Source organism: Symphalangus syndactylus, chromosome 20 (assembly GCF_028878055.3).
Source record: "Symphalangus syndactylus isolate Jambi chromosome 20, NHGRI_mSymSyn1-v2.1_pri, whole genome shotgun sequence".
In the NCBI taxonomy this organism is placed as follows: Eukaryota; Metazoa; Chordata; class Mammalia; order Primates; family Hylobatidae; genus Symphalangus; species Symphalangus syndactylus.
In genome coordinates this window covers 64,443,632-64,464,852 of record NC_072442.2, presented here as the reverse complement: position 1 = coordinate 64,464,852, position 21,221 = coordinate 64,443,632, and the positions used below count along the sequence as shown (strand labels likewise).

Below are 21,221 nucleotides of genomic sequence, written 5' to 3'. Positions count from 1 at the left end.
CACACTGTTTCAGAGAGGTCTGGAAAGAAAGCACGGACGGCAGAGGTTTGTCCTCATTCCCTTTATTGTACTCCACCCCTCGCTTCCCCCAGACCTTCTGTTCAGACAGAGCCAGGCAGGCCTTGGGAGCTGGGGCTGAGCCACAGGCAGGGAGCCCAGGATTTGGCTGGGGCTCCCACCCCAACCCGAGGTAGCTGAGTAAGGATTCATGGCTAGGAGGGCTGTCCTGGCCTGGCACCCTTGGAGAGAAGCCTTTCCCTATGGAGGTGACATGGCACAGACCATGTGTGTGTGCTTGGGGGTGTAGATGTGTGTAGATGGTTGTGTTTGCAGGGCCCAAGCTGTTCGCATACACACTGTGGAAGGATGCTGTGTGCACGTAGGTGGTGTGTACACTGGGTTGTGTGCCTGAGACACCGTGTGGCACGTGAGTACACAACACACACGCTGAAGGTGTTTGAGACCCTGTTCAGTGTCTGCACCTGCCAGGAAGTGCAGGCTCAGGGCTAAGTCTGACTCCCGCTCAGGAGCTTAGAGTGAGAAAGTTCCAGGACAGCACTTCTTAAACTTAGGTCCCAGAATGGCCTGGGGAGTTTGCCATCCATGCAGATCATATGGCCAGCCCTGGAGCTTTCGGTTCAGGAGGTCTGGGGTGGGCCCAGGAGCTCTCATTGTCGATAAGTTCCCCAGGGAAACCGAAGGCCAGGAAGAAACAGGGCTCAAGCAGGGCTGCCTAATAGAACTTTCTTCGATGGTGAAAATGCCCCGAGCTGTCCAGTATGGCAGCCACTAACCACATGTGTCTACTGAGCAGTTGAAATGTGGCTAGTTCAACTGAGGAATTGAATTTTGTGTTTCATTCTATTTTATTTTAGTTTAATTTAGTCACCTACGGTTACTGACTGCCACATTGGAGAACACAGATCTAGAGAAATGGGGGCAGCGGGTTGCATAATGAGAGTCCAGAGAGAGAAGCACGAAGCTAGGGCACAGGTGTGTGGGAGGGTCCTGCCCAGCCCCAGCCCTTCCCCACCAGGAGCCGCTGAGGGTAGGGCTCCCTCAGGGGGTGTGGAGTTGGAGCCAGAGCTCAGATTTGCACAGGTCTCTCCGAGTATGCACCCTGAGCGTCTGGCAAACTGCTCTCTGCCTGGCTGAGAGGGTAGGAGACTTCCTGAGGAGGCCCCTCTGCCCTGGCTGGGACCCACCAGGGCCCCAGGCTAAAGCCCCACGCTGCACCCAGTCAGGAGTCAGGGGCCGAGCATCAGGATGTCCTCATGTTCTCTTGCAGGCCCAAGGTGGAGCTGGTGGCTGCGAGGTCACGCTCATCCTGTGTATGTGGTGCAAGGGTTGGGGGATACAAGTCAGTGCTGGGGAAGCAGCTGCCCACGCCCCACCCCCCCCACGCCCCCGCAACACAGACACACGAGCCGGAGGCCTTCGAAGGGCCTGGCTCAGGGGGTTTTCTTACCGCCCTTGGCCCCATGTCCTCAGCGTACTTGAACTTCTTCTGCTTGTAGTAGTGCCTCTTGGGCAGGATGTGAAGCAGCAGCAGGTCACAGAGAACTGTGGCCTGGGGTCAGGGAAGGGCACAGAGACAGCGTGGGAATCCAGGGGTGGGTACAGAGCCCTCCACATCCCACCTCAGTCCCTGGTGTTGTGGCCCTGGCTGGATCTGACTTCGCTGGAGGCCAGTTTCCTGGAGGGTGGATGAGGTCCTGCAGGACTCTCAGGGGACCAAGATGGTTCCACCCCAACTCTGTCCTGCCCCAGCTCTGGGCCTTGGTTTTCTTAGATCTACTGTAGGTGGTGGGGTGGGCAGCTGCTGGCTCAAAAATGATAGACAGTTAGGGTCAAGTTTTAGGGTGAGGGACGTCTTGCTGCTACTGAGTTGCAGAAGAGGAGGGGCCGACCCCAGCACAGTGAGCCGGTGACCCCAGCACTTACCACCCCAAAGATGCCAATTCCAGAGCCGACGGTGGTCATCGTGGGAATGATATCAAACTTCCCGGCCTGGTGACAGGACCCAGGGAGAGAAGGGCTAACCGTCGGGAGGGGCCCAGCTGGAAAAGGCCAGACCTGGGACAAGGGGACTTCCCCACTCTCGGCTGTGAACTGTCCCCGCCTCGGACTCCACATGGGGCACCAGCTGCTGGTCAGTAGACCTGGGTTTTGACCTTGGCTCTGCCTCCCTGGTCCCAAGGAGACTGTGGGGGAGGCATGGCCACAGGTTGCAAAGCCCTGCCCTGGACATGCCCCATGCCCCATCTGTTATTACAAGGAAAACTGCTGAATGAACCCACCCAACTTCCGGTTGTCTGTAACTGTAGACGCCCAAAGGTACTCACAGGAGCTGAGAATGTGTCTCAGCTGCCACCACCCTCACGCTGGGCACTCACCTTGCCGTCCACCAGGATGTCAAAGCGAATCCCAAACACCTTGAAGAGGTGACGGTAGTTGGTCCCATTCTCCACAAAGTGCCTGGCAAACCTTGGGGAAGGGATGAGGTGGCAGGAGGGTGATGGAGGGGACTGTCTTGGGTCTGGAGTTCTTAGTGCATCAGGGATGCAAGAGGTTTAATGGTCTCTGAATACAGCCCCATCCCCAACCCCGGGCAGGATCCCAGGCCTCATTCTAAGGAAGTTGTACTCAACTCTTGCCTCAACTCCTTTTTTTTTTTTTTTTTTTTTTTTTTTTTCTCGTGAGACGGAGTCTCGCTCTGTTGCCAGGCTGGAGTGCAGTGGCGCGATCTCGGCTCACTGCAACCTCCGTGTCCCCGGTTCAGGCGATTTTCCTGCCTCAGCCTCCCGAGTAGCTGGGACTACAAGCATGTGCCATCATGCCCAGCTAATTTTTGTATTTTTAATAGAGACGGGGTTTCACCATGTTGGCCAGGATGGTCTCGATCTCTTGACCTTGTGATCTGCCCGCCTCAGCCTCCCAAAGTGCTGGGATTATAGGCGTGAGCCACCGCGCCTGGCCCCAACTCCTTTTTGTTTATTTGTAAGAGATGGGGTCTCAGCTGGGTGCGGTGGCTTACGCCTGTAATCCCAGCACTTTGGGAGGCTGAGGCAGATGGATCACGAGGTCAGGAGATCGAGACCATCCTGGTTAACACGGTGAAACCCCATCTCTACCAAAAACACAAAAAATTAGCCGGGCGTGGTGGCAGGCGCCTGTAGTCCCAGCTACACGGGAGGCTGAGGCAGGAGAATGGTGTGAACCCAGGAGGGGGAGGTTGCAGTGAGTCGAGATTGCGCCACTGCACTCCAGCCTGGGGGACAGAGCGAGACTTTGCCTCAAAAAAAAAAAAAAAAAAAAAAAAAAGAGATGGGGTCTCATTCTGTCACCCAGGCTGGAGTGCAGTAGTGTAATCACAGCTCACTGCAGCCTCAGATTCCTGGTCTCAAAGCAATCGCACCTCAGCCTCCCGAGATGCCTGATTACAGGTGTGGGCTGCTGTGCTCAGCCACTGCCCCAGCTCCCAGTGTCAGCAATTTCCCCAGCTAGTCCTGGCTGGGTGGGCCTGAAGGGGTCTGAGACCCAGGGACAGGGGATTTCAGACTTCAATATCTTTCTTTCTGCTGGCTTCCTGCATGGCCACCCAGGCAGAATGAGAGCTGCCCAGGACCCTCTGCTCTCCTCTGGGGACACTTTCTCAGGCCTGAAGTGTTCTGGGAGTAGAAAAGCCGGCAGGACTACAAGGAAGAATGTGCTGCTGGGGGCCTGGCAGACACCTGAAGTTGAAGCCTGGGGAGAGATTTTTCTCTTCATACAGTCCATGGAACTCGTAGATGGGTCTGCAGTGCCGTACGTGCCAGTCCAGGTCACAGTGCCAGTCGATGGTGATGCCAACCACTCCACCCTGCCAGGAACACAAGTAGTTAAGATCTGGGATTTCAGGATCAAAAACTCCTGTCTCAGCCGGGCGCAGTGGCTCACACCTGTAATCCCAGCACTTTGGGAGGCTGAGGTGGGTGGATCACCTGAGGCCAGGAGTTCAAGACCAGTCTGGTCAACATGGTGAAAACCCGTCTCTACTAAAAATACAAAAATTAGCCAGGTGTGGTGACGCACGCCTGTAATACCAACTACTTGGTAGGCTGAGGTAGGGGAACCACTTGAACCTGGGAGGTGGAGGTTGCAGTGAGCCAAGATGCATCACTGCACTCTAGCCTGGGCGACAGAGCCAGACTCTGTCTCAAAAACAAAAACAAACAAAAAACCCATCTCACAGCTGGTACTAGCACTCTCTCAAGAACAGAACATTTTGGAGCCAGGTGTGGTGGCTCGCGCCTGTAATCCCAGCATTTTGGGAGGCTGAGGTGGGCAGATCACTTGAGATCAGGAGTTCGAGACCAGCCTGACCAACATGATGAAACCCTGTCTCTACTAAAAATACAAAAATTAGCTGGGCATGGTGGCGGGCGCCTGTAATCCCAGCTACTTGGGAGGCTGAGGCAGGAGAATCATTTGAACCTGAGAGGCAGGGGTTGCAGTGAGCCGAGATCATGCCATTGCACTCCAGCCTGGGCAACAGAGCAAGATTGTGTCTCAAAAAATCAACAACAACAAAAAAAACCTGAACATTTTTTATTTAAGAAAAGATACTGAGAAACTGTTTTGGGGTAGAGGTCCTGTCACCCTCACTAGCCTTCCCTCCCATTACCCTCCACACTCCAGCTCTCTGACCATTTCATATTTATTTATTTATTTTCGCCCTGCTCTTGTAGCCCAGATATGTCCTAGTTATTCACTTCTGTTTCACTCGTGTGTTTTCTTTGAGAACATTTCTCACTTTATAATCTTAAGTTTATTTAATGTGATTATGTATTAACCCATCTCCTCCAAGACCGTAAGCTCCAGGAGGTCGAAGCTATCTGTTTCATTCATCATCAACTCCTGAGTTCCTGGCACAGGTCACAGTGTGGGAGGCAAGCAAACAATTACTGCATTAATTAAAGAAGGAATCTGTAAAGACCTGGACTGGGAAGAAAACGTTTGAGAAAGCGAAGCTCCTCTGGGCTGGGCGGGGCAAGTAATGGGACAGGTGGAGATAGGCTGAGCAACAGGAGAAGAGCTGGAAGAGGTGGTCGGAGAAGGGGGCAGGGAGCTGGGCAACTTGCCAGGAGCCTAGTTACTGAGAAGTTCCAAGTTGAAGATGGCAGGGAGATTTTTTTTTTTCTTTTTTGTGAGACGGAATCTTGCTCTGTCACCCAGACTGGAGTGCAGTGGCATGATTTCGGCTCACTGCAACCTCTGCCTCCCAGGTTCAAGCGATTCTCCAGCCTCAGCCTCCTGAGTAGCTGAGATTACAGGCACCCGCCACCACGCCCAGCTAATTTTTTGTATTTTTAGAAGAGACAGGGTTTCGCCGTGTTAGCCAGGATGGTCTCGATCTCCTGACCTCGTGATCCGCCCGCCTCGGCCTCCCAAAGTGCTGGGATTGCAGGAGTGAGCCACCGCGCCCGGCCCCGATGACGGAGATTTTTAGGAACAGGGAGGTCTAACATTCAGCACATGTGTTGCTCCGGCGTCAACCCCCTCCAGGGGTCAGGAAACTGAGGCCCACGGGCCTGATCATGGCCAGGTCCACTGTTCACATATTGTCTGTGGCTGCCCTCTCGCCCTTCCACAGCTGACTTGGGTAGTTGGCACGGAGCCCATATAGCCGGCAAAGCTGAAAATAGTTACTATCTGGCCCTTGAAAGAAAAAGTTTGCTGACCTCCCTTGTAGACAGACAAATGTGTCGTGGTGGGTTATTTTGGTAACATCACAGAAAAGGGATGATTTCGTTCCTGAATAGGCAACTGCAAGGGCAGGACTAATAAGGAACACGTGCTGCCAGGTGTATGGGCTTCCCACGTGCCAGGCAGTGAGGCACGCCAGGCATACTGCGTCAACTCACTTGACCCTCGGGACAACCCCACGAGACTGGCACCATTATTGCCCCCCCTTGGTGGGTCCAAAAACTCAGACCCACTGAAGTTAAGAGACTTGTCTGAGTTCATACTGCTCGTTTGGGGCAGAGCTGGGATTTGAACCCAGTCAGCTAGTTCTGTGCTCATAGGGACTGCTTCTCCAGAATCCCAGGTGACTGCGAGGATGCCAGGGCACAGGATTTCGCAGGGCCATAGGCTATAGGATTCAGGCTGCCTTTTTTTTTGAGACGGAGTCACTCTGTCGCCCAGGCTAGACTAGTGCAGTGGCGCAGTCTCGACTCACTGCAACCTCCACCTCCTGGGTTCAAGCGATTATCCTGCATCAGCCTCCTGAGTAGCTGGGATTACAGGCACCCATCACCACACCCAGATAATTTTTGTATTTTTTTTTTTTTTTTGGACAGAGTCTTGCTCTGTCCCCCAGGCTGGAGTGCAATGGTGCGATCTCAGCTCACTGCAACCTCTGTCTCCCAGGTTCAAGCAATTCTCTTGTCTCAGCCTCCCAAGTAGCTGGGATTACAGGCGCATGCCACGACGCCTGGCTAATTTTTTTGTATTTTTAGTAGAGACAGGGTTTCACCATACTGGTCAGGCTGGTCTTGAACTCCTGACCTTAGGTGATCCGCCCACCTTGGCCTCCCAAAGTGCTGGGATTACAGGCGTGAGCCACTGCGCCCAGCTAGTTTTTGTTTTTGTTTTTCTTTTGAGATGGAGTCTTGCTCCATTGCCCAGGCTGGAGTGCAGTGGTGCAATCTTAGCTCACTGCAACCTCCACCTCCCGGGTTCAAGTGATTCTCCTTCCTCAGCCTCCCTAGTAGCTGGGATTACAGGCGCATGTCACCATGCCTGGCTAATTTTTGCATTTTTAGTAGAGAAGGAGATTTCACCATGTTGGCCAGACGTCTCGAACTCCTGGCCTCAAGTGATCCACCGGCCTCTGACTCCCAAAGTGCTGGGATTATAGGCATGACCCACCGCACCTGACCAAGCTGCTTTTATCTAGTTTTTTTTTTTTTTTTTTTTTTTAAAGCAGGACATCAACAAATATCCAGATGACAAGGTCTGCCCACATCCATTCATTCTGGGCACCTCCTTTGTGCCAGTTCCATGCCAGGACCTGCTGAAGACACGGATCCGACCCTCAGGGGGCCCCAGTATCAGGGGACAGACCCATACATATACTCAGCCCTCACCAAGGAGACTTGGGAAGATGAACTGGGCCTAAAAAGCCTTTATCAGGATCGTGCGGCCCAGCCCTCCCCACCTGCCTGGCACCATGCCTCATACCTTCTCAGCCAGGGTGCTGAAGTTCTGGCCTGACTCTTGCACCACGTAGCCAAGCTGGAAGACTGGGCACAGGGGGTGCAGGGTCTTGTGATAGAGGCAGGTCTTCATGTAGGCAGCATTCACCTCCTCTACCAGGTTGCGCCTATGGGGGTGGAAGGTGTTGACAGCAGCTGTGTGTCATCCGGGAGGGTGCCCACCACGCCCCAAAGCCTGGGGACCCCTCACAGGCTCCACAATGCCCCTTTGATGCCTTCCATGCCAGCAGGAATGGAGGGAGACAGAGACAGCTGAGAGCTGCCGGAGCAGCCCCAGCCAGCTGCCTGCATTTCTGCTCGAATTTCCCACGCACCTGTTGACCTTGAAGCGTGGAAAGCTGATGCTGTTCTTGATGAAAAGAGTGAAGTTCTCGGCCTCTCGGAGAAGGGCAGGGCTGGAGGACACCACACTCACTCACCGCCCCTCCCCAGGAGGCCCCGTGTGTGTCCCACACAGAGCTTGGCATAGCAGGGGGTGGGCCGAGCCTCCGGGACCCGCCTGCAGCCCTGGGCCGGTGGAGGGGTGGGTATGCTCTAACGTGGCCAGGACCCAGGGGAATCTTCAGCCTAGGTTGCGCGGATGGGGTGAGGGTGGGGTCAGAAAAAGGGGTAAAGATCCTTTCTAGACCCAGGCCCCCCTCTGTCTGGCCTGGGACCCTGTTCTTAGCTCCCTGGAAGCTCAGAGTGTTACCGCGGTATGTCGTCATCCACCTCCACGGGGCACCAGCCAAAGATCTCACACGTCTTCACGGTGTCGTTGAAGGCCACACACTTGCCCGTGCGGATGCCTGGGGCCAGAGAGAAAACCCTGGGTGCCTGCACTAAACTGGGGTGTAGAGGAGGCCACCCCAGACCCCTTCTCCAGGAGCTCCCAGTGACGGGCCACTCAAGCAAAGGAGCCAAGGACAGAAACGTGGCTGGGTCCGGGAGGGGCAGGCCAAGCCTGCGGGGAGGAGGGGACAGGGCAGGAGGGAGTCCCTCCCGGAGGCCGCCTCAGCGGGAGGGGTGTGGGGAGAGGCAGGTCAGCGCCAAGCTGGGCCTGCAGGACGCCAGGGCCCACAGCCGGGGGACCGTGGAGGGACAGGAGGAGGCTGACCTTACCTTGGGCCTTCCTCTTGGCCTTCCCAGGGGTACAGCCGCTGTCATCCTTGCATATGCCCCCTTCTGGGTGCTGGAGGAGGCGAAAGCTGCTGGCCCCACGCCCCTTGGGTGGGGTCCTGAGAAGAGCCCCTCCCGCCCCCAGGGCCCTAGGGAGAGCGTGGGGCAGAGTCTCAGACCTCTCTGGAGTGACGCCTGCTCACAGCCTCCTTCCCCCGTTTCCCCCCACGCTGCTCTGCCGAGGCGCCCCCTGGGCTCATGCCCAGCCGCCCACTGCCAGTGTCAGCTGGGCGGTGGGGGTGGGCATGAAGTCTCGGCACCCTGCCTGGTACACCGTGTGCTGGACGGGAAGGCTCAGCTCTGCAAGGGTTGACAGTTGCTGTGTGTGAATATGTGCCCCAATTTCCACCACCACGGCCCCTGCAGGAAGCCTCTCTGGCTTCCTCTCCAGTGCCCCTGGAGACTTTCTCTGCACATCATTTTCCCCTGTGAGTCCCAGAAGGGGGCTGGCGGGCAGAAGTCCTCACCTCTGCGCAGTAGCCTTGAGTCTGCTTCGGGGTCACAATGAAATTGGTCATGACCACGAAGGAGTTGTCCCCCTAGAAGTGAGGGGCAGGGGGAGGGTGGGGTGGGCTGGGAGCTGGGAGAAGAGCCCCAGGGGCCCCACCGCTGCTCCAGCAGAGGCCCCTAGAGCCCACAGGACGCGCAGCAGCCACCACACCCCCTGCCACCAACATGGGGTGATATCACCAGGCTGCTTCTGCCCCGCATTCACAGAGGTCCAGAGAGAAAGAGGAGCTGGGCTGGTCCCACAGGGACGTGGGACAGAGTCCCACCCAGCTCCGAGACAGGCCCTGTGAGGGGAAGGTGCAGCCCTGAGCCAGCTCACCTGGGCTGGGAAGACGTAGTCAGCCACGTCCCAGACCTGGGGGCCGAGGCCAGGGAGCTGGGTCACGGCCAGGCCCTTGAGTTTCACAGACACACTGCTGATGAGGCCACTCGAGGTCTGGTAGCCCTTCTCGTAGAGAAACACCCACCTGTGCGGGTGGGGACAGAGGGGGAGTTGTGGTTCTGGCACCAGCTGAACCCGTCACACGCTTTCCCGTGCCCTCCCCAGATGTGCCCCTGAGCCACCATCTGCTCCTACAGCTCCCGCCTTGGGCTAGAGGCAGGACAGCCTCCCCTGCCTCCCCCTGCTGGCTGGGGCCTGAAGTTCCACGGTGCTTTTCACTAGGAAAATGCTAATTCAGGACGGGCGTGTTGTCCCAGCATTTTGGGAGGCCGAGGCGGGCGGATCACCTGAGGTCAGGAATTTGAGACCAGCTTGGCCAACATGATGAAACCCTGTCTCTACTAAAAATACAAAAATTAGTGTGGCATGGTGGTGGGTGCCTGTAATCCCAGCTACCTGGGAGGCTGAGGCAGGAGAATCGCTTGAACCCAGGAGCCGGAGGTTGCAGTGAGCCAAGATCGCACTATTGCACTCCAGCCTGGGCGAGAAGAGCAAAATTCTGTCTCAAAAAAAAAAAAGAAAGAAAGAAAGAAACTGCTAATTCAAATACTCTTTCCGATCCTTTTCCAAGAACAGAGTTTGCTGGGGCCTGGAGGCCAAGCCTCTCGGACCCCAATCCTTCCCAGGGTGCTCCTCCTTCCGGAGGTCCCAGCAGAGCACGAAAGCTGAGAATATGGTCTTCAATGCCTAACAGTCTGGGTCTAAATCCCAGCTCCACTACTTACTGTGGAAGTTGCGGTAAGCTAGTCAATCCCCCTGTGCCTCAGTTTCCTCATCTATAAAATGGGAATAACAACGGTACTTCTTTTTTTTTTTTTTTTTTTTTTGAGACAGAGTCTCGCTCTGTCGCCCAGGCTGGAGTGCAGTGGCGCAATCTCGGCTCACTGCAACTTCCTACTTTCTGGTTCAAGCGATTCTCCTGCCTCAGCCTCCTGAGTAGCTGGGATTAGAGGCACGTGCCACCATACCCAGCTAATTTTTTGTATTTTTAGTAGAGATCGTGTTTCGCCATGTTGGCCAGGATGGTCTCAATCTCCTGACCTCGTTATCTGCCTGCCTTGGCCTCCCAAAGTGCTGGGATTACAGGCATGAGCCACCGCGCCCGGCCAACAATGGTACTTCTTGTAATGATCAAGTGAGTGAGTTCATACACGTAGAAACACTCAGAATGGGGATGGCACAGAATGAATGCAGTATAGACATTAGTTGTTATTATGATCCAGCCATGCTGGGACACCCTGGGACACAGCGAGGAAAACAGAGCAGGGAGGTGGTCCTCGAGGGCTTGCAGAGTCCAGCCCCTCGGTCGAGGCACTGTGGGAGTGGCTCAGTCGGGAGGTCTTCCAGCTTTCTTGGGAAATTCTGGCCTTGCCTTCCCGGCATTGAGCAGTCCTATTCCTTTGGATTCTCCACTTTCAGTCTGGAAGGTTCCGTGGGGCTAAACTCCCTCCTAACTCCCCAGGAGTTGGCCAGATGACCAAGGCTTGCCAATCAATGTTCCATCCCCCTAGTGACAGTGACGGATCTAAGGACACGCACATGATCTGAGGAGTTTCAGCATTGAGGCCAGGACTTTTCTGGGAATTGCCAGGAAAGAAACATCCTGTCTACTGAGTGGCTAAGCAGGGCGGCTGCAAGATGAAAACTATGGTAGTCATCTTTGCCAGCTTCTGGAGAGAGCAATCCTGACAACGAAGCTCTCCTAGAGGAAAGCCAGGCCAGGAGATGGAGAGGGGCAGAATCCTGACAATGTTGTTTGAGCACCTGGATTCAGCCATACCTGAAGCATACTTGAAAAATCTACTTCTGGACTTTTCCGTTACATAAACCAATAAATGTCCTTCCTTTATTTAAGCCAGTTTGGATTTGGTTTCTGTTGCTTGCAAATGAAATAGTCCTGGATAACACTCTTCTCCAGGCTGTGGCCCCTTCCTCAAGGAAAGACTCTTTGTGGAGATTCAGGGTAACATGTGTGTGTGTGTGTGTGTGTGTGTTGGGGTATGGGATGTGTGGCTGTATACCTGCAGGGCAAATCTGTGAGTGCACCTGTGGCCAGATGTGTCATCCCCCTCCACTCCTTACCCTACCCCGAGCTCACCTGTCCAAAGGGAGCTCAAAGCAATGGACTCCCTTCTCCTTCCCCCAGGGCTCAGATCTGGTAACAGAACTCTCCAGGCCTCTTAGTCCCAGAGTCACCTCTCTCCCTGCTGCAGGCCCCAGGGAGGCCACCCACCAATGTCCTCTTCTTTCTTCTCATGGCCCACCCACCTCTTCTCCAAGCCCCCTCTCACCTTGGCACTGGGGCCAAGCCACATGCTCCCGAAGCCTAAGCTTGGTCACTGCTGTCCCCTGCAGGTCCCAGACAGCAACAGGTGGAGGCATGACAAAGGCCTCTGATCCTCAGTGTCCTGAGTCTGTCACGCTGCCTCCAGCCCCATCAGGGAGAGCGAGGGCATCGCCCATCCCCCCACTGCCCTCCTTGGGCCCTTCCTCCAGGAAGGCCTCTGGTTCTGTGTGCAAGCCAGAAGGAGCTGATGCAGGGGGGAGGAGGAGCCTCTCCATGTCCTGAACCCCTCTGCAGGACAGGCACTGACCTCCGTCTCGGCACCTTCCGCCCCAACAGCTTAGCAACGTCTCTATCTTTGCCCAAGACCAACTTATAACACAGACAGGGAAGCTGAGGCCTGCAGGAGTGGCGGTCTCAAGTGTCCCCAAGCTTGAGGCACCCAGCCCAGGACTCAGCCCACCTCCACTGAGCAACACTGGCTTCCACGTGTCTCCCAGGAGGCGAGCACAGAGGGGAGACAGAACCACCTGGAGCCCACACGCCGGGGCTGATGCACTCAGCGTGCAGCTGTCTGCCCTTGGAGCTGCTGGTCCTGAGGGTTGAAGGGAAAGGTCGGTCAAATCTGGCATTCATGACCTCAACTCTGGTGATAATAGAATGACTATGGGCTGGGCGTGGTGGCTCGCGCCTGTAATCCCAGCACTTTGGGAGGCCAAGGCGGATGGATCACCTGAGGTCAGGAGTTCAAGACCAGCTTGGCCAACATGGTGAAACCCTGACTCTATAAAAATACAAAAATTAGCCAGGCATGGTGGTGGCGGGCGCCTGTAATCCCAGCTACTTGGGAGGCTGAGGCAGAGACTTGCTTGAACCTCGGAGGCGGGGGTTGCAGTGAGCCAAGATTGCACTCTGCGCTCCAGCCTGGGCAACAGAGTGAGACTCTGTCTCAAAAAAAACAAAAAGTAATAATAGAATCACTATGGTGCCAGGCCCACTCCTCCAAAGCCATGCCTTGATCTGGCCTTGTCGTCACCACCCTGGGAAGACAACCAAGAGGGCCTGATGTCAGACACAGGCGTCTTCAGAAGCCTTTCCCCTTCCAGAAATAACCCTCACCATGCTTTCTACCGTGTCATTGGCAATCCCCCGTCCTGGGGCTCTCCAGTGGCTTTCCCATGGAAAAGGCCACATGGTGGAGTGGCTGAGGGTCAGGTGCCAGCCCTGCTGCTCCCCAGCTGTGTGGCTTCAGGCTAGAGACTACACCTCTCTGAGCTCTGGTTTTCTCAATGAAACAGAGGTGACGCCACCTAAGTCAAAGGTGCTGCTTACTCAGTAAGTGTTTAGTGAGGCCCTACTACAAACTCAGCCTGGGCCCCAGGAGACGGAAGCATCTAGGTAAATGTTTGGGGGAAGCTTCTATGAGTTCTTTTTTTTTTTTTTTTGAGATGGAGTCTCAGTCTGTCCCCCAGGCTGGAGTGCAGTGGCGCGATCTCAGCTCACTGCAACCTCCACCTTCCAGATTCAAGCGATTCTCCCGCATCAGCCTCCCGAGTAGCTGGAACTACAGGTGCGCCCCACCACGCCCGGCTAATTCTTTGTATTTTTAGTAGAGACGGGCTTTCGCCACGTTGGTCAGGCTGGTCTGGAACTCCTGACCTCGTGATTCCCCCCGCCAGCCTCCCAAAGTGCTGGGATTACAGGCGTGAGCCACCGCGCCCGGCCTCTATGAGTCCCTCTTAAGGAAATTAGCACAGTGCCTGGCACTCAGTGGGCACATACAACGAAAACCTCCCATTTTCACTGTTCTCTGTTCCTCCTTCACAAATTCCTCTTTCAATGTCGATCCGCCCCCATTCCCTGAGTGAGCTGCCTCAGACATGCTGTGTCCCCAGAATTCTATCTCCAGACTGCACTCTCCCCTGAGATTCAATTCCACACATTCAGTCATTCAACAAACATGAGCCGGGTGTGGTGGCTCAGGCCTGTCATTCTAGCACTTTGGGAGGCTGAGCGGGGAGGCTCACCTGAGGCCAGGAGTTAGAGACCAGCCTGGGCAACATAGTAACACCCTGTCTCTACTAAAAAACAGAAACAAACACGTATTTATCCAGCCCCTATTCATGTGCCAAACACTATTGAACAAAACAAACACAAAAGTGAACAAAACAAACAAAAATCTTGCACCCAAGGGTCTTATACAGATGCTCCTCGAATTACGATGGGGCTATAACCTGATAAACCCATCCTGAGTCAAAAAGGCTCTTAATACCCCCAATAAGCCCACCATAAGCTCAAAAAATCCTAAGTCAAACCACGCTAAGTCCAGATGATCAACTCACAATGTGGTGGTGTCCTGATACATTCTTTTATTTTTGTTTGAGACAGAGTCTCACTCTATCTCCCAGACTGGAGTGCAATGATGTGATCTAGGCTCACTGCAACCTCTGCCTCCTGGGTTCAAGCGATTTTCCTGCCTCAGCCTCCTGAGGAGCTGGGATTACAGGTGCACACCAACACGCCTGGCTAATTTTTGTATTTTTTGTAGAGACGGGGCTTCATCATGTTGGCCAGGCTGGTCTTGAACTCCTGACCTCAGGTGATCCACCCACCTCTGCCTCCCAAAGTGCTGGGATTACAGGCGTGAGCCACTGTGCCCAGCCTACGAAATCTATTTCGTGCCAAGCACTAACCACTATACAGACAGAAATTCAGCTGGATCAACCTGAACTCTTCATCTCCCTTTAGAATGTGTTCCCCTGTGTCCTCGTCATGGAGAAGGGTGCTGTCCTCACCCTATCACCCAGGCTCAACACCTGGGCAGCATCCTCACAGTCACCGTCCCCATCATGCCCACATTCATTGGGTCCCCCAGTCCTTCTGGTCCTCCCTCGGCTTTCATCTAAGGACCCAGAAGGGCTGGTTGTGGGAAGGCTGAGACACTGGAGGAGCTGGTACAGGTGCGGGGGCAGCTCTGGCATGGGTTGGGAGGACAAGCCAGGTGGCTGGTGGGACACAGGGTGTGGCCATGGGCCACAGGCAGGAGTTGACCAGATGGGGCGTGTGTGCTGTCGGGGAGCAGCAGCCTTGGGGAGGGGCATGAGCAGACTCCAGGCCTGGGAGGGAATGTGCTCAGAACTGGGGCCCACCCTGAGGCCCCCATGCAACCCACAGACAAGTCGAGGGGCATCTGGGTTAAGTTCCTTGAGTGCAGGATCTTGGTTTGTTTTGTTCACTTCTGTATTTTTAGTGTCTAGAACAGTGCTTGGCACATAATAGGAACTCGATAAACACTGTGTGTTGAATGACTAACTGAATGTGGAATTGAACCTCAGGCCAATGATTTGTGTTTTTAATTATTTTATTTTTATTGTTATTTATTTATTTTTGAGACAGGGTGTCACTCTGTCCTCCAGGCTGGAGTGCACTGGTGCAGTCGTGGCTCACTGCAGCCTCAACTTTTCAGGCTCAGGTGATCCTCCCACCTCAGCCTCCTGAGTAGCTGGGACTGACTACAGGCACGCACCACCACACTCGGCTAATTTTTTTTTTTTTTTTTTTAGATACAGGGCCTCACTGTGTTGGCCAGGCTGGTCTTGGACCCCTGAGCTCAAGTGATCCTCTCACTTTGGCCTCCCAAAGTGCTGGGTTTACAGGCGTGCACCATGGTACCCGGTCTGTTTTTCTTTCTTTTTTTTTTTTTTTTTTTTGAATACGTCACCAACCTCTAAAAACCAAGCGGTTTCTTTCATGGATAAATCTCACTTCCCACTTCTCTTGAGACGTCAGAAGCTCTGGCTGTGCTAGGTGTTACGTGCTGCGGCAACAATGGGCAGAAGCTGAGCAGGGGCCGCCCCAGGCGTGAGGCCTGCCGGGGTGACGCCCTCTGTCACCCGTGCTCACTGCCTCTGCCTTGGGTCCAGCCCCGTCCCCCCTTCCCATCCCTGCGGCCTCTTCACAGCTGTCCTGCCTCTGGCCCCCACACCCACCCCTGCCTGCCCCAGGCCCTCCCCTGCTAGACATCCTTCCTTGGCTCCCTTCTGCCTGCAGAAGAAATCCGGGCGCCTCAGCCCGGTGTTTAAAGGCTTTCGCCATCGCCCCTGCTCTCCCTTTCACATCGTCTCCCTTGGGCTCCTTTTATGCCCCCTTCAGCCTAGTCCCAGTGACACCTTCTCTATTCCTCTCCCGCCCCAAGACCTTGGTTCACATTCTATTTCCCGACAGGAGAGCCTGGAAGGGGTGGGCACGCAACCAGGCTCCTCCAATCAGGGCATTCCGTTTCCTTGACCACAATGATTGATTGGTTCTGGGGTGGGCACGGGACCCGACCCCGGCCAATAAGGGTTGAGCCTGAGACTTTTGCTGGAGCTCTGGAGAAGGAGCTGCTCTTGTGCCTCGGGAGTGGCTAAGCTGGTAAGATGTCAGCTTGGAGTTGCTGGTGGTCACGTCACCACCATGACGACAAAGAACCTGCCTGGGAATGAAGCCTCCACAGGGGAAAGAAGAGCCAGGAAAGGGAGACAGGTCCTGGACAGCTTCTTTTGAGAACCAAGACTGGACCCGCGGGAATTCCTCATCCCCTCTCCCCTCTAAACCTTACTCCTCCCGTGTCTTCATCCCGGAGGATCAAGCCGGGTCTGAAGCCCACACTGATTTTTCAGTTACATAAACCACCGGATACCCCACCCTTCCTTTTATTTATGTATTCATTTATTTGTTTGTTTATTTATTTTTTTGAGATGGAGTCTCACTCTGTTGCCCAGGCTGGAGTCCAGTGGTGCAATCTCGGCTCACTGCAAGCTCCGTCCCCTGGGTTCAATCAATTCTCTTGCTTCAGCCTCCCGAGTAGCTGGGATTACAGGCGTGTGCCACCACGCCCAGCTAATTTTTGTATTTTTAGTAGAGACGGGTTTTCACCATGTTGGCCAGGCTGGTCTCGAACTCCTGACCTTAAGTGATCCACCTGCCTTGGCCTCCGAGAGTGCTGGGATTACAGGCGTGAGCCAACGCACCCGGCCCACCTTTCCTTTTAAATCTGTTTGATTGGGCTTTTGGCACAGGAACCAAAGGAGTCTGGCTAATTCACCCTCAGTTCCTCCCTCTCCCTCTCTCCATTCCATGTCCCACCTCTGTTCCCTGGCACAGCACCAGGCATGGAGAAGATGCTGCAGAAACGGTCCCTGGATGTGTTTCTCCCCGCAATAATTTCTATCCATCCTTCTCCCTGATTGGTGCACTCTGATCTCCACTTGGAGATCTCAGAACATGTGATTTCAAGAGGTCTGTGTGAAGGCGCAGGGGATGAGTGAGGACTTAGTTGAGAAGAGACCCAGAGGGACTGGAGAGAAAGCTGAGAGCAGACCAGCCCAGCCCCCAGCCCCCAGGCCTTTGCTTATGGCTGGTTCCATCAGTGTGTCACCTCCTCCAGGAAGGCCTCCCTGGCTTCCTCCCCAAGCAACATTCACAAATCCTTGGGAAACCTCCTCTATGCTACAGCAAAACCACCCCTCTCCTTACCCTGTCCCAGTGTGCCCCAGCATGACCTGTTGGGTCACAGATAACAGCTCACTGCCTGTACACCACCAGGGACAGAGAGCTCATCAGCTCTTCAGGGACAGCTCTGGACCATCTTTTTTTTTTTTTTTTTTTGAGATGGAGTCTCACTCTGTCACCCAGGCTGGAGTGCAATGGGGCAATCTCAGCTCCACTCCACCTCCAGGGTTCAAGCGATTCTGCTGCCTCAGCCTCCCAAGTAGCTGGGATTACAGGCATGCACCACCACGCCCGGCTAATTTTTTCTATTTTTAGTAGAGACGGGGTTTCACCATGTTGGCCAGGCTGATCTCAAACTCCTGACCTCAGGTGATCCGCCCACTTCGGCCTCCCAAATTGCTGGGATTACAGCCGTGAGCCACCGCGCCCAGCCTTAACTAAGACCATCTTAACTGGACCTGAAAGAGTGTCAGCTCAGCTCAGCCTCCTGGTCTCAGGCCCACTCGCTGCCTGCACTTGCCTGGGATGTCCTGGAGGAGCATGACTAGCAGAGACCACAGCCTCAGTTTCCCTCCTCAGAGTCTGTGTTCTTGGCATCTCAGCCTCTCTGCTCAGCCTCAGTAACTCTGTCCATTTCTGAGTCTCAGGACCTCCCTTCCTTCGTCTGAGTTGTGCTCCGGCGTTTGTCCCTCTGTCCAGGTCTGTCTCTGTGTCCACTCATCTCCCACCCAGGCTTTGCCCTGTGTCTGGGACACAGGGGCCTGGCTCTTCTCTCATGTTCCTTTCCACCCCCTGGCAGTGCCCACAGGATCAGACATGAAAGCAAAGCCCTCCTCAGGAAACAGCAAAGTGCTGAGCTGAGTGCACTTTAGGGGGTTCCCCTGCAACCCGTGCCCTACGGGCCGGTTAGGAAGCTGAGCCCGGAGATGCCAAGACCAAGTCCAGGCTGGGTCAGGGGTTGGGTTTGCGGCTGTGGGTTCCTGGCTGAGAGGTCAATGCAGTACTGAGCAGTGGCCAGACGAGGGCGCAAGAGACAGCAGGCGCTGGAAGCCTGGGCCTGCAGCCCTCGGGTTGCTGGTGATGAGGGAACCCTGCCTTCCTTCCACCCTCTGCTGTGTGACGTGGGCAGGCCAGTGCCCCCTCTCTGAGGAAGTGTCCTTTCCAGAGTATCAAGGCTGACTTTGGAGCCATGCAGGTGGGTTCAAATCCTGGTTAATCTCTTACTAAGCTGTGAGATCCTGGCTAATCCCTGTGGCCCTGAGCCCCACAGACACCTAGAAGGGCCACATCCATTTGGAAACTGATTAGACAGTCTTGGGAGGGAAGACGGGCAGGAGGGCGGTAGTGAGGTCCCCGTCACTGGAGGTATAGGTTCCCGGCTGGGCAGCAGCTTGGGGCATAGGCTACGGCTGGGAATGGGTGGTTCCCTCCAACGCTGACAGCCTGTGACCCACACGCAGGAGGGACCTGGTGCCCCTCACACCTGCAGATCTGAAAGCAGAACTAGGGAGCCGCAGGGGCAGAGAGAGAACAGCCTTCCCCCAGCCTCTTCCAGCAAGGGTAGGCTGGGCCTGAGCAGACAGCCTCTCCCAGGGAGGGTTAGGAGTGATGCTAGTGGTGGACTTCCGGCCTGTGCTGTGCCTGGCATCCCACCATCAGTGCCCAGTAGGAAGGACCCACAGCCCCCTGTGATGGTGAGGAAGGAGAAGGCACAGCAGAGGCCTGGGGGTCAGGAGGGCTCAGCTCCAACCCTGGGTTTGCTGCTGACTTGCTGTGGACCTGGAAACCCCACTGACTCTCTCTGGGCCTCCGTTTCCCTCACAAGCTCAAACAACATCACAGATGTCAAATTAGTTTCTGAACAAGAGAGAGGAGAGGCCAAGGCTGGGGCCTGGCCCTGGGTCCACCTGGCCAGCTTTGAGGTTCTGGGGACTGGTGGGACAGAAGGAGGGCTCTTTTGGATGCCAGAAGTTTCCGGGGGACTAGGACTTCGTGGTCTTTGTTTGGGCCCTGGGTCAGCCTGTCCTGGACTCCATTTAGCAGTTCTGGTTTGGAACCACGGTAAAAATGGGGAGGGCAGAGCTCTCAGAATCACACGGCAAAGGCAGGCAGGGGCTACTGGGCACCCCCAGGAGCCCAGCAGGGGCTGAGCCCCCTCCAGTGGCCCCGGGGCCTCCAGGAGCCCTCTGCAGAGTCACTGTGAGTAGACAAGATGCATCACACACAGGGGACACACATCAGCCACCCAGACACTCGGCCACAGGGCAGACATGGGCACAGCCATATGTACACACGAGGGTGCCCACATGTGGGCACCCAGCCCCAGGGACACACGCCCAGACACATATAGGCACAGAGCTCCGTATGCACACTCACAAGTGTGCCAGCCTCTGCCAGGCCTGTCTTGGCTCCCGAGACAACCAGACCGCAGGAGCATCCCACGCTGCCTCTGATTCTGCACTCCCGGCCCGGCGGGCCAGGTCCAGAGATGCCCAGAAAGGAACTATATCATCCCTGAGACCAGAACCGATCTCCGTCCTCCGCCTGACATGCCGGCACTAAGGCACCAGGTCTTCAGTATGTGAGGGTTTCTCTGCTCCAGGGGCCTCAAACGTCCCTGGATGTCCCTCGCTTAGGCAGGGAAGGTGGCAGCAGAGTCTGCCTCTCTCTAACCTCTGTCATATGGGGTGACGGGTACGGGGTATGGCCTCTGTGTGTCCGTGGTAGCCTGGTTTGGCAGGCGGTCAGAGGTCGAGGATTCAGTGGCTGTGGTTGGTGGGGCCCTGGCTCTGGACACCACTAACCACTCAAAGGAGCCATAACACTGGGCCGGCTCCTCAGAACCCAGAGACTCTGCCTCCTGTTCACTGAAGGCCCCGGGGCAGGCCTTCCCCTCCGGCCTCGTCCCCATCTCAACAGTGAGTGGGAAGATTTTCTATTCTCGCACAGTGGCTTGCCAGGAAGGCCTTCTCCTGGATGGAGAGGAAGAGGGGCTCGCTGGTGTCACGCAAGGGATCTCAGAGTCTGGAGGAAAGACTCGGGGTAGGGGCTGGTGCAGGCAGCGGGAGGGGCCCGGACTCACCCGATGACGTAGACCAGGACCACCAGCTGGATCAGTCGGAAGATAACGCCCACCTTCTTGTTGCGCACCAGCACCATGCGGGGGGTGTCATACTCGAAGAGGAAGGCGGCCAGCTCCTCCTGGAACCGCCGTGCCATGGTGGGCCGGCTGGGGCTCAGAACCGAGCCCCCTGCACGGCCTCTGCCCTCAGGGTGAGCCGGGTGCCACCACCCACGTCGATGGTAGAGCTTCTGGGGGCTTCCTGGCCCCTTAGGAAGAGCAGGGCAGCGCGGGTGGGGCCGGAGGACGGGAGCAGAGATCAGCTGGAGGCACTTGGGTTGGAGAGAGAATCCCTGGGCGGTCAGAGCAGCTCTTGGCCCCCGGAAGGCAACAGACTGCAGGCCAGCCTCGCCCGTGGACAAATAAATTCCCAAAGATAGACGGGGCGGGGCTGGTGGGGCCACCCAGGCCCAGCCCCACTGCCCCTCCTGGCTCTGCGTGGGCCTTGTCGGGCCTCCGGAAACAGGAGTTGTTGGCAGGAAACCGCAGGCCACCCGCCACAGGGGCAAAGATAAAGCTCTCAGCCGAGTCCTCAAGTTATCCTCCCCGCAAAACCTGGCAAGATGGAGCTCTGGCCAGGGCCTGGGGGAAGCTGGAGTCTCCTCAGGTTAGGAGCCTCCCCCAACTCCCCTCCACTGCCAGAATCAGACCTCCATCCCCAGCCCCATCCCCATCCACCACCACCCTCCGCCGTCCTGCACCAGGGTTGGCTGCTTCGTCCCTGGGGGCCTGCAGCGAGCAGGGCAGAGAGGAAGGAGGTTCTGAGTTCCAGCCTGGCCTGTGCCCAGTCAACCTCAGTGCTGAGCTGGCATCTCTATCCCCCACCTCTCCTCTCCCACCACCTGTCCTGCCGGGGCCACCATCAGAGGGAGAGAGGTGGCAGGTGCCCAGCCAAGGCAAGCACCACATCTGTCACACAGTGCCATGGGGGGCCCAAGACCAGCCGAGAGA

General features: G+C 55.8%; 1 protein-coding gene across 10 annotated transcripts; it reads right to left on the bottom strand.

The window, feature by feature from the left end:
* Positions 1 to 46: 46 nt before the first annotated feature.
* P2RX1 (purinergic receptor P2X 1) lies at positions 47 to 20,993 on the bottom strand. Of its 10 annotated transcripts, none has more exons than XM_063629717.1 (13): positions 20,232 to 20,993; positions 12,120 to 12,251; positions 9,250 to 9,397; positions 8,888 to 8,959; positions 8,364 to 8,433; positions 7,954 to 8,050; positions 7,577 to 7,657; positions 7,228 to 7,369; positions 3,735 to 3,862; positions 2,397 to 2,487; positions 1,945 to 2,010; positions 1,469 to 1,570; positions 47 to 1,327 (listed from the first exon to the last, which is right to left on the bottom strand). In XM_063629717.1, the coding sequence occupies exons 1-13, from the start codon at positions 20,366 to 20,368 to the stop codon at positions 1,262 to 1,264; spliced, it is 1,332 nt and encodes a 443-aa protein (XP_063485787.1). In that variant the 5' UTR covers positions 20,369 to 20,993; the 3' UTR covers positions 47 to 1,261. The 10 variants fall into 10 exon arrangements, with proteins under 10 accessions (XP_063485787.1, XP_063485788.1, XP_055113907.1 ...); XM_063629718.1 differs by having other exon boundaries at positions 7,577 to 7,606; positions 20,232 to 20,749; XM_055257932.2 differs by lacking the exon at positions 12,120 to 12,251 and having other exon boundaries at positions 7,577 to 7,606; positions 20,232 to 20,858.
* Positions 20,994 to 21,221: the final 228 nt, after the last annotated feature.

What these genes read in the sequence shown, in the direction of transcription:
- P2RX1 (XM_063629717.1), bottom strand. Translation starts at nt 20,368, where the DNA reads ATGGCACGGCGGTTCCAGGAGGAGCTGGCCGCCTTCCTCTTCGAGTAT. An exon ending in CTCAAGGCTACTGCGCAGAG is followed by an intron (nt 8,434 to 8,887) that starts GTGAGGACTTCT and finishes CGCCTCCTCCAG; the next exon opens with CACCCAGAAGGGGGCATATG. An exon ending in GTGGATGACGACATACCGCG is followed by an intron (nt 7,658 to 7,953) that starts GTAACACTCTGA and finishes GGTGTCCTCCAG; the next exon opens with CCCTGCCCTTCTCCGAGAGG.